The sequence below is a fragment of the Corvus cornix genome, chromosome 1A (genome assembly GCF_000738735.6).
Source record: "Corvus cornix cornix isolate S_Up_H32 chromosome 1A, ASM73873v5, whole genome shotgun sequence".
NCBI lineage: Eukaryota > Metazoa > Chordata > Aves > Passeriformes > Corvidae > Corvus > Corvus cornix.
In genome coordinates this window covers 19,322,686-19,335,855 of record NC_047057.1, presented here as the reverse complement: position 1 = coordinate 19,335,855, position 13,170 = coordinate 19,322,686, and the positions used below count along the sequence as shown (strand labels likewise).

Genomic DNA, 13,170 nt, shown 5'->3' with positions numbered 1-13,170 from the left:
GATCCTAATACCAAAAAAACCATCAGCCTGTCCTGTCTAAGCTTAAATTCAATTATTTCTCTGGTTGTGCCTCCCTGTGCTTCATATTCTAATTAGAAGTAAACCATAGTTTTAGAGATCATTTAGGTTCTGTTTGATTTTGAGCTATTTCTAAATGATTGCTCTACATTTTTTCCTATTTACTCAGCTCTTCTTGTTGTGTAGCTATTTAGGATGGACTCACCCATTTCATTTCCCAGTAGCTCCACTGGAAGAAAATGGTTGCCCTGGAATGAAGGTAAAGGGCTGTGAAGACCAAATGACATAACATTTCACAGGCAGGCCCCACAGTCTGCACCCAGATTAGCAAATGGGCGCTGAAGTCTCCGACCCTCTAATCCTGGCCTCCTGGCTCAGCGGCTCTGCCCAGGTATTGAAATCCAAATAGGGTTTAATCATTAGGGTGGAGACTCCTTTATCAGTGAATTTCTCTTCAAGATAGGGTAATAGAAACCAAAAGTCTTTGATGTCAACAGAGGCAATGTGTGCAACATAAGCCACCACAGAGAAAGGGAAGGAGTCTGCCATCTGCCCTGAGGCTCAGAGGAAGACATTTTTTCTTCCCCATCTTTTTGTATAGTATATTGCATCTATGCTTTCTGTTTAAAGACTGATGTGTGGTTTGTTTGGTTTTTGTTTGGGTTGGTTTTTTTTTTAAATTGAATCCTCCCCCTTTGCAGAGGATTTAAAGCCTTTCATGAATATCGATGGAGCTGTCGACAAAACAGACGGGAGGGGATGAAGTGGTTGATTCTGTAACTCTCAGGCCTGCTGTGGGAATGGTTGTGGCAATATGAATCTTCTTTATAGGAACAACTGCTGAAGTTTTGCAGATTTTGTGGGCCCAGCATCAGTGTTACAGGAAGGCACTATGCATTCACCATTAAAGTGCATATAAGAAGATTTAATAAGTATACAAGGTGCAGAATCTATTTACTTTTACAAAACTGTTCTAGATGTCTTCTCAGGCAGACAAAAAGACTTACACACTATTTACAGAGATACCATCCTTGTATGATAACAGAGAGAAAATCATAAAGGTTCAAATCAAAAAGTAGTGTCTGTGAAACCCTTATCTCATTTGAAGTCTAGACCTGCCCATGATGATCCACCTAATGGCTGGCATGGTCCTGCCAGTCGTCTGCCACAGTGCTGTGCTCCTGCTGTCTCTCGAATTCTTCACTCCTCACACAGAGGTGTGATTTGGCTAAGCATCTGTAGTCAAAACAGGTTACACAAAAGGCTGGTTGCTTCATTAATTGAACCTTGAAAAATCTTTTGAGTTTCTTGATATATGAGGAATACCGAAAAAATGTAGATTAGTGGCAGCTGCAATAGCAAGTGTGTCTTTTATCAGGATAGGAAGGTGCCTTAAAGGCTCCAAAAGGCTCTTTTTTGTGGTCATCCTTGTCCAAAAGGTGTGTGTAAGGTAATGTTTAAAATAGGGAGAGTGAAAAAAATTATTCACACTGTCCACACTGTCAGTGAGTACTCCTTAGCCTTTGAGCACATATTCGTGGCGCAGAACAGAAAAGAACTATTCCCATCAAATATTTGTATAGCTGTCAGGCAAGAATTATATACATACCCTATGAATGGACACACTGATTTGTGAAGCAGTTACTCTTATAATTTGTAATTGCCACAGTTAAAAATATTATTTTCTCAAAATCCCGAGAAATTTTGGAATATTGTCTATGTACACATTAGAGTTCAGGACACAACTGTTTGTTTTTAATAGAGTTTAGTATGCACCTCTGTACTCGAATGAAAAAGTTTGCAAATTATTTTAGTTAGAAAGGCCAAAATAATAAATCTCTTTCCAAAACTACGGTAACATAGAAACCTAAAGCTAGGATTTATCAAGAAAATATATTTTCTTTTTGTAATTTTAAAATTCCATGCTACAGCCTTAAAAACAATATGAATCATGGTTTGGAGAGAAATTTGTAACACAAAAAAAAAGCTGCCAGGATTCTAATGATCAGAATCTCAAATTCATGTCCAGGGTGTAACTTTGACTATTTCTTGACAAGTCTTTGGTTTCACCAAAAACATTTGTAACAGGAACATTTGCTTTGATTATTTAGATTTAAATACATATTCAGTGTCTGGAATGAGATTACATTTTACCATCAAGGTGTGCCAGAGTAGGTTTACACTGGATATGAGGAAATACTTCTTCATGGAAAGGGTTATCAGGCATTGGAACAGGCTGCCCAGGGAAGTGGTTGAGTCACAATCCCTGGGACTATTCAAAAGACATGTAGATGTGACATTTAGGGATGTGGTGTAGTGGGACTTTGCAGTGTTAGGTTTATGGCTGGACTTGGTGGTCTTAAAGGTCTTTTCCAACCTAAATGATTTTATGAATCTATTCAAGAAAAAAATTATGCAAATGCCAGAGGGAATCTTGCTTAGAGGAGATTTGGCCATAATATCTAATTCAGATATTTGAAGCACATCTATGTATTTGTGAAAAGTTACAGAAGTTATTTAAATTTTGCTTATTCAAAAAAGTATTTAGGCTGAAGTTTGCCTTCTAAACAGGAGCTTCAGGTCTGCTGCTTCCCATGGTGTTAAAGTGAAGCAAGGCCTGCCATGTGTTGTGAAAATGTCAGATGCCAAGAGCATTTCCTGCGGGTGGCTGGGATTCATAGAAGTTAAATGCGAAATACTGCCAAGCGACTTAAAAGGGATGGGCTCCAGGCGTGCTGGAGTCAGCAGAGCACTCTCCCGGGGTTTTACTTGCTTAACTGATAGAGCTATCTCTAGTGGCAGCTAGAAGCCAGACACAATTTTCAAGACTTAATGTGTTTCTGTCTTATCTTGATGATCAGTAGTTGGCTACAGGCCACAGACAAAGAAAGATTCGAGAGGGGGAATAGACAAGGTGACGATGTTTACTTTGTCAATGGACTACAAATAGTTGGTATGTAGTGTTTACTTGTAGCCCAAACAGCTGGTGCCCTGTCTCCCTATGAAACAGCTCGAATCTACTTGTATTCCCTTCTGTTCACAGAGGTTTAGAAACAATTCAGTGGGCTCTGTGTTTAACTTCACTTTTTATTTCATTTGGAGCTATTTGTGACAGACAATACATGACAGGGGACTCAGCTATGACAGAAATTTGATAGAGGGAAAACCAGCATCAGCCCCGTTGCCAAAAGACTGCAAAAACCGCTTAAGTCCAAAAGAAAAGAAGAACTTTTCTGTAGAGCAGAAATTGTGCCTGAAATACATGATATTCCATTTGTCAAATAGTCCTTCTTTCACAAAATTAAATCAAAGCAAAACTAAATTGAAATTCAGTAAAACTGACTCAAGACTAGAAAGAAAGATAGGCAGTATTAGCCAAAGCAGCAAACCAATACCAACCAAGGAATAAAAATATCCAAAAACATTTAATTTTTTACCTGGGGGAGAACAGGGAAGAGGGGCTATTACTACTGGCTGTTTGTGGAAGGTGCTCATCTGGTACACGATCAATAGCGTAAAACCCTAAATTCAGACAGACTGTATTTTGCTCCCACCTGAAAGCCATTATTTGGAATTTGCTTACCCCTGGAGCAAAACCAACAACACTGGTGATCCTGCCATGGTTTTTATGGCTGAAAAACAAAATTCTACTTTCTTAATGACAACTGTGCCAGCATTTCTTTCCTCCTTTCAGCCTCCTTGAAAGCAAACAGCTTCACACAGCATTTAACCTATGTGGTGTTCACCATAAGGCCCTGACATGCAGCACACAGGACATGGCCTAAATGCAATTTTGTGTGTGCCACTAGTAAGTCAGTACTGGATTTCAGTTCTTCATCTAAAATCACTTTACACAAATTATCCTGCTCTGCAGTGACAAAAATATTGCTGGGCAGGACCTCCAGAAGCTGAATGGGTCAATGAACATTGTGATGTCAAAGCTCAGATTTGTATGCCTGAGTTAGCTGCTGGCTGGTTAGCAAGTCACCTCATCTTCTTGTGTCCTTTTTTTGGTCCTGACTGACTTGGCCTACTTAGAAAATGCTACTTACCCAATTTTTGTATGGTATTCAGTACCCTTGTGCTTTGAGTGATACTCTTGGGATCTGTGTGGGTATTTACATGCCCCCTCCCGACTCTTGCAGCATCTGACCACTTCATATTTGAACATGTTTAACCCCAGCATCCCCCCAGCATTGTTAACCAGGACAATCTGTGTGTGCAGGAGTACAGTGCAGCAGGGTTAAAGATTCCAGAAGAAATGTGGCAGAGTCAGAAACTAAGTTTGGGTCACCCAAAGCATCGAATTTCTCTTTCACTATTAAAACAAACTTTCCTCTGATTTAATCGACTGACAGTAAAAAGGGCGGTGCTGAGCATGCCAGAGCAGTGAGCCTGTAACAATTTCCATTACAGACTTATAAGGAAATACAATATTTCTGTCCTTTAAAAATTGAAGCAGTGCTAAAGCCATTGTGACAAATAAATTAATGAGGCCTTTTCAAAGGCATTCAAAGGCATCCATGACTCTATCTCTGCTGTTTTACAGATACCATATGTGGCCTAATTATTTTTTTAATAAAGCAACGGAAATGTTACGAAGTAAATCCTACCCTGCAGAGTAAAGATGTTAGTCCAGCAAAGCTTTCATCAGGGCAAGGACTACCTCTCCCCTGCCTCCTTTTGCCACTTGGGGTGCATGGTTACAGGCTTTGATCTTTGTCTGGGAGCCTTGCATCTCTGCAATTGACTCCAGATAAAAATGACTCCAGCCAAATATTGCAACAAATGTTCAGATTAAAACCAAAAATCCCTACATCTGCAAATTTGCTCTCAGGCCCCTGCTTTCTTTGAAGAAAATGTCAGTCCTGTTTCTCACTGAGTTCTGATGGGTGGCTCCTGGCTAATCTCTGTCTGTCTCCCCGGTAACAGTCAAAGGAGAGGACACAGAGGTGGGCAGGGAGAGAGCCTCCAGCCACTGTTCCTCTTATCATGGTCCATCAGCAGGTGTCCCTTGCTCATATCCAGGAACAATAAATACAGCCTGTAGCTAAGGGAACCACCACACAGCTTTCTTCAGAAGTCTCAAAGAGCAGACTCCAGATTGTGACATCTCTAACTGTATGCAGGCACTGCAATTGCCACGATCGTTTGTTAAACTAATCTTTTTTTTTTTCGCTTTAGTCAGCCTTTGTTCAAGCACCTTCTACAGACATATATCACTACAATCAGAAATACTGAGCCACCAGTTTTTGTGCAATCTGGATGTTTAGCTGGTGTGGCAACAGTGAAACAGTTTACTGTGTTCACAAAATCAATCTGTGTGCATATTTGCTTGATGTTTTTTCCCCACCATGAAATGACCAGCTGAGTGTTTGCAAAATAAAAGGAGAATGTATGACAGAGCAACATGGGTGCCACAGGTTACACTTCTGCCAACATCTGACTGACCTGTAGCACTCTCCAAGCAATGGCAATCTACTCTGCATGCTCACTTTTAATAACTGTTCTGCAGGACTCCTACTAAAAATTAAAATTATAACAGCTTGCTGTCAAACCAAGTTCAAAGGTAACGTGCTCATGAAGAACATCAAAATAATTGAGTCTGAACACAAGCACTTCCCCCTACTTAGAAGTGACCCATGAGTGTAGTGAAAAGGATGTCAAATTGGTAAATTCCTTAGTAAATGATGATACTGAAAAGGGCACAGGATAAGGAATTTGACCCACTTGAACTAACTCACTTCCAGAAGAGAATCAGAAGCTCCCATAAATTATTCTCTTTCCTGACAGAAGATGACTACCAAAAATTACTGAATTATGGATAATCTGGCTTCAGAACCATCCTTGGACCCAGTGCAGTCACAGGTGTCCAGCAAAGGCCTTTAGGCACATTTTTCTCTTGAAACTGGTGGCAATTCTTCAGCCCTCGAGTCTACCAAAAGTCAGCTCTTCAAAAGCAAAGCATCAAAAGATAGTTGGATGCCTCTAAGACATAGCTGAGACTAAAAGAATCTTTAAAGCACGGCTCCGCAGTGGCTCATAAATGACCTACTCCCCGGGAAGCCTGGCAGGAAACTGACTCAGGCAGTGACAATTACTCACAGTTCACAATTATTTATTTCCAAGACAGCTCCTATGGAGACTAAGTTTGCCAGGATAGGTATTAGCTCTTATTAGATGATCTTTGTCTCACACGCTCTTGTGACACTTGCCTCTGTTCTGTCCATCAGTCGTGGCTCAGAGGACCTCTCAAATCAGCCCCGCTGGCTCACAAGCCAGCACACGTGGCTGTGGGTACAGCCAGAGGTTGGCCCAGCACAGGCCTGGCATGGGCTGGTTGTAACGCAGTGGTGGGAAGGGGCACAGCAACCCTCTCTTACTCCATGTTTTATACCATTTAGAAATCTGCACGTAATACCATGCTCCACATGCAAGAGAAATGCTTCTTTCACCAGAGATCTTGCCACCTCCTTTCAGATAGCAATCAGATGAAGGAAGTATTACAGAAGAATATAATTAGAGACAGAGAGGAATTTGATTAATTTCATAAAATTACAAAATGACTTGGTAAAAACATCAGCAACATGGACAGGTGCAGAAGCCTGCTGCATAAGGGGGACACTTGTCCAGTTTCACTTCAGTTACTGAATGCCAAAGAGACTCAAGTGAGACATTACAGTGTCTGCAACCTCTCTGGAGCCTGGGTGAACTGAGCTCTGTGCATGGGGCAGAGGTGTCTCTGCACGGGAGGTGGAGCTCACGGTTTTGCTCTGGGCACAGGTGGGATGCACAAAGCACTGGGGGTTCAAAGGGCTGTGCCGCTGGCTCTCCTTGGGTTAAGCAGCTTCGTGCAGTCGTTTCACTGCAAAATGGTAGCAGGAGCAGCTGTGTGAAAGTGTGGCCCGCAGACATACCTGCCCAGACTTAGCAAGAATGGGACTTTTACTGACTTTTAATAAGGCTCTAACTTCTTAAGAAATACATGGAGCACCTGTCAAAAGGAAGCTTTTGTCAGGCCTAAATCAGCCTGGTTAGGTATTCAGTTCCTGTGCTTTGAGGTGTAATAATGGATACAGAGAAACCACATTTGCTGGGAAAAAACACCATTCTGGCAACAGGGCATGAGAAGAGGAACTGAGAGTTGTTTTAAATACATTTTTAGTTCCTGGGACCCTGCCTGCTGTCATTTTTTTCTACCTATTTAAACAGATACTGTAATTTTACCAGTAGCTTAGACTAAAGAAGGCAGCTAAGGAAGAATAAGTAGGGGGTTGTCTTTGGCTTCAAAGATGCTAGGATTAATAACCTAACATTAAAGTATAAACATGTAAGTTATATGTAATGCATTGTCTAAGTGTGCTACATCTCCATATAAGCACAAAAAGCTATGGTTTCTGAAAAAATGTATTTCAGTCAAGCGTCAGTAATACTGGATGACACACTATTATGAACATACTTATTTTAGCCTAATATCCAAGACAGATATTTTACAGTAAATCCACTTGCATATTATTAATAGCTAAACATTTCTGCTGGTAAATCATGTAACCAGATGTGGAAATAAAAATCAACACCAATAACTAATTGGAAAAAATATTTTCATCAAATAAAAAATTTCCACGAAATGCTTTGTTTAGATCTTCAGCTTTTAAAATTCATAATCTGACTCTTCTATTCATAATAGGTAAACTATGCATTACTCAGACCCTCTTTCATCTTAATTGGTTCCCAACTTCTCTATAACAAAGGGCTGTACTAACAGTGATGAGGTACTCATTCAGAATCCTGTTACTTTTAATGTAAGAAATTTAACACCATTTTTTGTGCTATGGACAGAAAAAGTACACATCTGGTATCATTTCCTTTCATATGCCTTAATGTAATTATAATTTATTAATAAATAGTTGAAATGCTGCATTATTTGAGCAATTTTAAATGTAGACAACTTCATTTAAAATAATAAAAATGTGTAACTGCTTTTTTCCTGAATAAATACTGATAGCCACAACAGTGCTACAAATTCAATTATGTATTTTCAGGTGTCTATTAAAATTAATAGAAATCGGGACCTTTAGCATGTCACAGAAAAGGAATTCAAATTTCCAGTCAAAATACTTGGTTAATAGCAGATGTCTGTCTCTTATATAGTGCTTGACCAAAGAAAGTGCCTCTTCTACATTGTAAAACAGTGGAAGAGACATGGGCCATTAGCACAAGCAAAACATTTTCACTTGATAAGTCAATCTGGGCTGTTTTTTTCTGTCACATCAGCAGTGTCTGAAAACAAAGGAGACACAGAAGCCCCAGGAGACAGCATGTCTGCCCAACCCTGTTTCTGGGGGATCTCTTAATTTGTTTTAGAAAGCACATAGTGAACCTTCCAGGTGTCAAAATTTAATATGCTACATAGCATGCTGCAGCCACTGACACTGTGGGACATGCGAAAGGCTGTTCCAAATCAGTGTCCTTGGGGAACATACATCTATACTTTTTCTCCACCTCCCTGGCTGTCACAACAATCCCTTGATTAGGCAATAAGACCTGGTCTTGTCTCAAGTGATTTGATAAGCAGTTGATAACCAACAGCTCATTAAGCTCCTGGGATATATAAGCCACAAGGTTTTCAGCATGCCTCTGCACTTGAGGGGTTTGACAGCTCCCTGTTCAGCAGCCCAGGAGTCGCTGGAAGATGTTACTGACTGCAAAAATACTTGTTTTTGCTGTGAATGGTTTCCTAAGAGTGGCAACAGGCTTGGACATTGGATTATCCACGAAATGTGTAGTGATACCCAAGGAGATGGACATGTGCCACGAGATTGGATACTCTGAAATGAGACTTCCCAACCTGATGGGACACACGAGCATGGCAGAGGTTATCCAAAAATCCACCACCTGGCAGCACCTTGTACACACAGACTGTCACCCCCACGTGAGGACGTTCCTGTGCTCCCTGTTTGCACCCATCTGTTTAGATACGTAAGTATCACAGCACAGTACAAATCTCCAGCCTTTATTTGCCAGAATAGGAATGAAATCAAAGGCATGTTTATCATAATCTAAAGGTGATCTCCACTTTGTCCAAAGTAATTCTGTTAGCTTTTTTGTATTCATCAGGAAAAAAAGTACTGAAAACTTGTTCCACTTCAACTTTAGTTTGCCTTGGGAACATGATTGGTGTTGTCAAAAGATATAATGTTTTATTTTGTTACAGCTGAACTTCACTCATTCATTTAGGGTTGAAGAACCTACTGTGAACAGAATCAGGCTCATACTGAATCTTTTCTCAGGTTGTCATAAATGCATTTTTAAAATCATAGCTAAATCTTGTAAGCTCAGTCTGTACACAGACCGCTTGCATAATTTGCACAGCTGCTGCTTCTGGAATTGTATTACTGTTGAGGGATGTTAAATATCAGCAGAGATTATGTACTTTGCAGAGGAATCACTGTTGCAATAGTTTTCCTTAACACTGAGCTGTCTGACTCAGCCTGGTATTTCCTCCGACAACAGGTTTATCCATCCCTGTAGGAGTATGTGTGTTGCTGTCCGTGACAGCTGCGCCCCCGTGCTCCTGTGCCATGGACACCCCTGGCCTGCCAGCCTGGACTGCGACCGATTCCCTGGAGATGAGGACATGTGCCTGGCACCCCTTACTAAGGACTATAAATACCTGCACAAAGGTAGCTCGAAGGTGGCAGAGGGGAGGGTGGCCATATCCTGTGTTCCAGGAATCGAGGAGATACAAGGGACATTGTTCCTAGACATTCTATGATTTTGTAATGGAGTCAGGTCTACCTTTACTGCTTCACGTGTTCGTGCAGATGGTGGAACAGTGCCAGCGCTGGCAGTGCAAGCTGCAGCAGCCCTGCGGTGCAGTAAGCCAACAGTGCAGCAGGCTGTGCTCTGATCGTGGAGGAAGGCAATTATCACCCTGCACAGCTGTGGGCACTGTCATACCCACAGCAGCACACATAGAGTTTTGAGGTCTCTTTATAGACTTATCAGTGGCCCTCATGACAGAGAAATTTATGTATACAAGTTGGTTCTCAGATCAGCTTAGGAAAGTTGGGATGATTTTATCTGATTTTCCTTAAAGAAACATGAGCTATCATGGCATAAATGTTCAAATCTTCAAATGCACTCACACTTACTAACTTCTGTGAAAAACAGTAGGATTGAGTTGCTGCTAGCACACACAAATTCATATATATTCACAGTTGTACCACAGCTGAACCGAGTGACTGATAGAACCAGCCACCTAACCCCTTACCACCCACTGTAGCTGTGTTAAAAATAATACTGTATTTGTTACTTTATTTGTTGCTGATAATCGATCTTGTGAATCTGAACAAGGGCTGAATGTGCATGGAAAATGAACTCCTTTTCATCCCTAGCCATGTTTTCAGAGAAGTGTGTTGACTTTTTACCTATTATCACTGGCCCCGTCTTTGATGTGTATTTTCTCTGTCATCCCTGTGGTTAAACAGTGGGTTCTTAGCTTTGACAGCCGAAAATTAAAACAAATTATTCAAAAAGATAACAGTGAGACTTTGTTATTTCTTATCAGTCCTACCAAAGCCTACCTGCCAGACCTGCCCAGCAGTGGAGGAATTCTTTACACACAAAAGAGTTCTTGAAGTTTTCTGTGACAGTAACTTTGGTAAGTCCTTGCTAATGTAGCTAGTGTTAAAGAGACTAACAACTCTTCTTCTAAATGCTTTGAAAGTAGGATTACAATTAGTGACAGTTTCTCCAGGGATTTCAAAGGATTAAGAGTTTGGCTGCTAATTTAGCTTTAGGCTGGTTTTCAGAATATGTTCTTTCTAATCTAAATACAAGGAGGATTTATTGTGCATGAAAGATTTATTAATGATCTGGTTTCCAACCAAATAGCTATTCTGGTCTAGTTGGCTACAACATGCTTTATGGAAAATATTTCTGTCAAAAGCAGCCAAATAAGCAAGTTTGCCTTTTATTAGCATTTAAACACAAAGTAAAGCTTTGGTGTTTTACCAGTGTACGGTGTATCTTTGCTACTTTTGTGCACGAGACTTTTGTGATACCTACCTTACTGAAAAGGAGAATCAGAAAATCATGTCAGCAAAAGGAATTCTTACCTCCTATTGTCTTGTTGGAGTGATGAGTGGAGTTTGCCCTAGAGACTTCCTGGAAAGCCCTTTGATGTCAGTGCAAAGACTTTCAGCAACTTTGTCTAGTGTTAGATCAAGAAATACAGAAAAATGTCATGCTGAAAAGTGTTGGTGGAGTCAAGTGGGGTGGGTAGATGCCTATAATGAAAAGGGAATATCTAAAAGGGTGGTATCAGCAAGCTATTTTTGCCTAGGGATTCCACACATGGACAAGGTGAGTTTCAGGAAAATTGCTTGGGCAATTGCTGGGCAGCTTTGTGATGCAAGAACAACACCAACAGCTTACAATATGTAATTACCCAAAGTCTGACATAACACACTGATGGTAAAAATAAATTACTCATGCTTGTGAAAATATTTTTTCAAGTCACCTACTTCAATTGAAAAAAAACCCCTTTACTACATAAAATTTATTTTTCAAAAATGTTTTAAATTTTAAACTGCTGCTGGAAAAGGCCTCGCCATACTCTGTCAGCAAAAATTGTGAAGATATTTTTAAGGAATTATCCTGTTTTCACCTGTAATGTTTCTTTCTGCATTTGAGAAATGGAGTGACTTGCATTTCCTTTTCTTTTTTCCTCAGCAGTGAAAGTAAAGCTGTCCAAGAAGAGAACAGCATCTGAGGACCAAGAGTATAACATTGAATGCCAGGTGGAATTCACTAGCCAGGGCTCGCTCTTGCCTTATGAAACTCAGAGTATGATACAACAGTGGCTGCTAATTAATGAAAAATGTATAGAGAGGATGTCTCCAACCCACCGTCCCATGGTGTATCTCCTCGTGGGGAATATTGAAGAGGGCATCATTTTAGTAAACCAGGTTTATCGCTGGCAGAGGAAGGACTCCCAGCTGACTTTGGCCACTCAGAAGTGGAGACACCATAAATGCTTGTAAATATTTATCATGTTATTTGTAGAAAGATGATTATACTTCTCATCCAAACCTATCTTGTAAATAGGAATGTAATATAAGTTGAATATAAAGCTTTAATTTCCTTTTGAATTGTATTTTAAGTTGAACTCAAATCCCAGTGTTATCAGGGTTCCTTTCGGTAGTGTTACAGCTACTCTCATCCAGTTTGAACTTGGACAGCTATGGATAAATGTTTCTTTGAGTTATGATTAAAACAAATTGTAATATGTGCAAAAAACCAGCACAAACCAGTTTCAAATCCAGCTGACTACTTTTAATGCGTTTGTCTATACCCCCCACTCTACCATTTTCTCCAGTTATCTAAACCTTCCCTTGCCTAATATTTCATGAATCCACCTCATTTTTTCCCGTTGGAGTACTTTGAAAGGAGGCAGCCCTCTGCTGGTCGCTTTTGCCGGAATCAGAGCGGAATAAAGAAAAGACTAAGTATCTGTAAACACGGTATGGCTGGCCCCAATCGCAAGAAGATTTGGTTACTGGGTGTCATAAATCAGATCCCTGCTACTGAAAAGTCCCTTTTCATTTTCACACCCATTAAAAAGGTCAATGTATAAACTTAATTCATTCTCTAAAAGGTCTGCAGGGAACTAATTAAGTCAAAATATTAAAAAAAAAAAAAATTACAGTAGGAACATGATTAGCATCCTCATGGTCGGTGCAATACACTGACATTAAAGACTACATGAAGGTGGACAGAACTTGACAATTTTAGTTGTATAAATGCGTAGAATAAAGACAGTAACAGGCGGAAACACATAAATTAGAAACTATTTCAGTAGTACAGTGCCTATTATTGTCCTATTTTTTGGAAACAAATACGAGGAAAGTTTATGGGCAGTAGATTTCTAGAATTCGCACCTGTAATGATCTGGGTTTCTGATACATTCCCCAAAAGTGCAGGTTTGTATCAGGTTATCGAATGTGATGACACCTGTTCCATCACTTTCTACCATGAACTGGGAAACTAGTAGAAACCGAGGAAAAAAGCGGTCAGTAATCGAAGAAGCTGGGTACCCACGCGTGCCGGCTGCCCCGGCCCGCCTCGGGCGCGCAGGAGAGGCATCAG

The 13,170-nt window shown here is 40.4% G+C and overlaps 1 protein-coding gene across 1 annotated transcript; it reads left to right on the top strand.

Moving 5' to 3' along the window:
- The first annotated feature begins 8,683 nt into the window (after positions 1-8,683).
- Positions 8,684-12,260, top strand: LOC104686907 (secreted frizzled-related protein 2-like). The gene is made up of 4 exons (XM_010395695.2): positions 8,684-8,997; positions 9,532-9,701; positions 10,589-10,681; positions 11,755-12,260. Exons 1-4 carry the CDS (start codon positions 8,711-8,713, stop codon positions 12,063-12,065), a joined length of 861 nt encoding a protein of 286 aa, XP_010393997.1. The 5' UTR covers positions 8,684-8,710; the 3' UTR covers positions 12,066-12,260.
- Positions 12,261-13,170: the final 910 nt, after the last annotated feature.

Coding starts and splice junctions, on each gene's coding strand:
- LOC104686907 (XM_010395695.2), top strand. CDS start 8,711: ATGTTACTGACTGCAAAAATACTTGTTTTTGCTGTGAATGGTTTCCTA. Junction 8,998..9,531: donor GCACCCATCTGTTTAGATAC/GTAAGTATCACA, acceptor CTCCGACAACAG/GTTTATCCATCCCTGTAGGA. Junction 9,702..10,588: donor CTATAAATACCTGCACAAAG/GTAGCTCGAAGG, acceptor ATTTCTTATCAG/TCCTACCAAAGCCTACCTGC.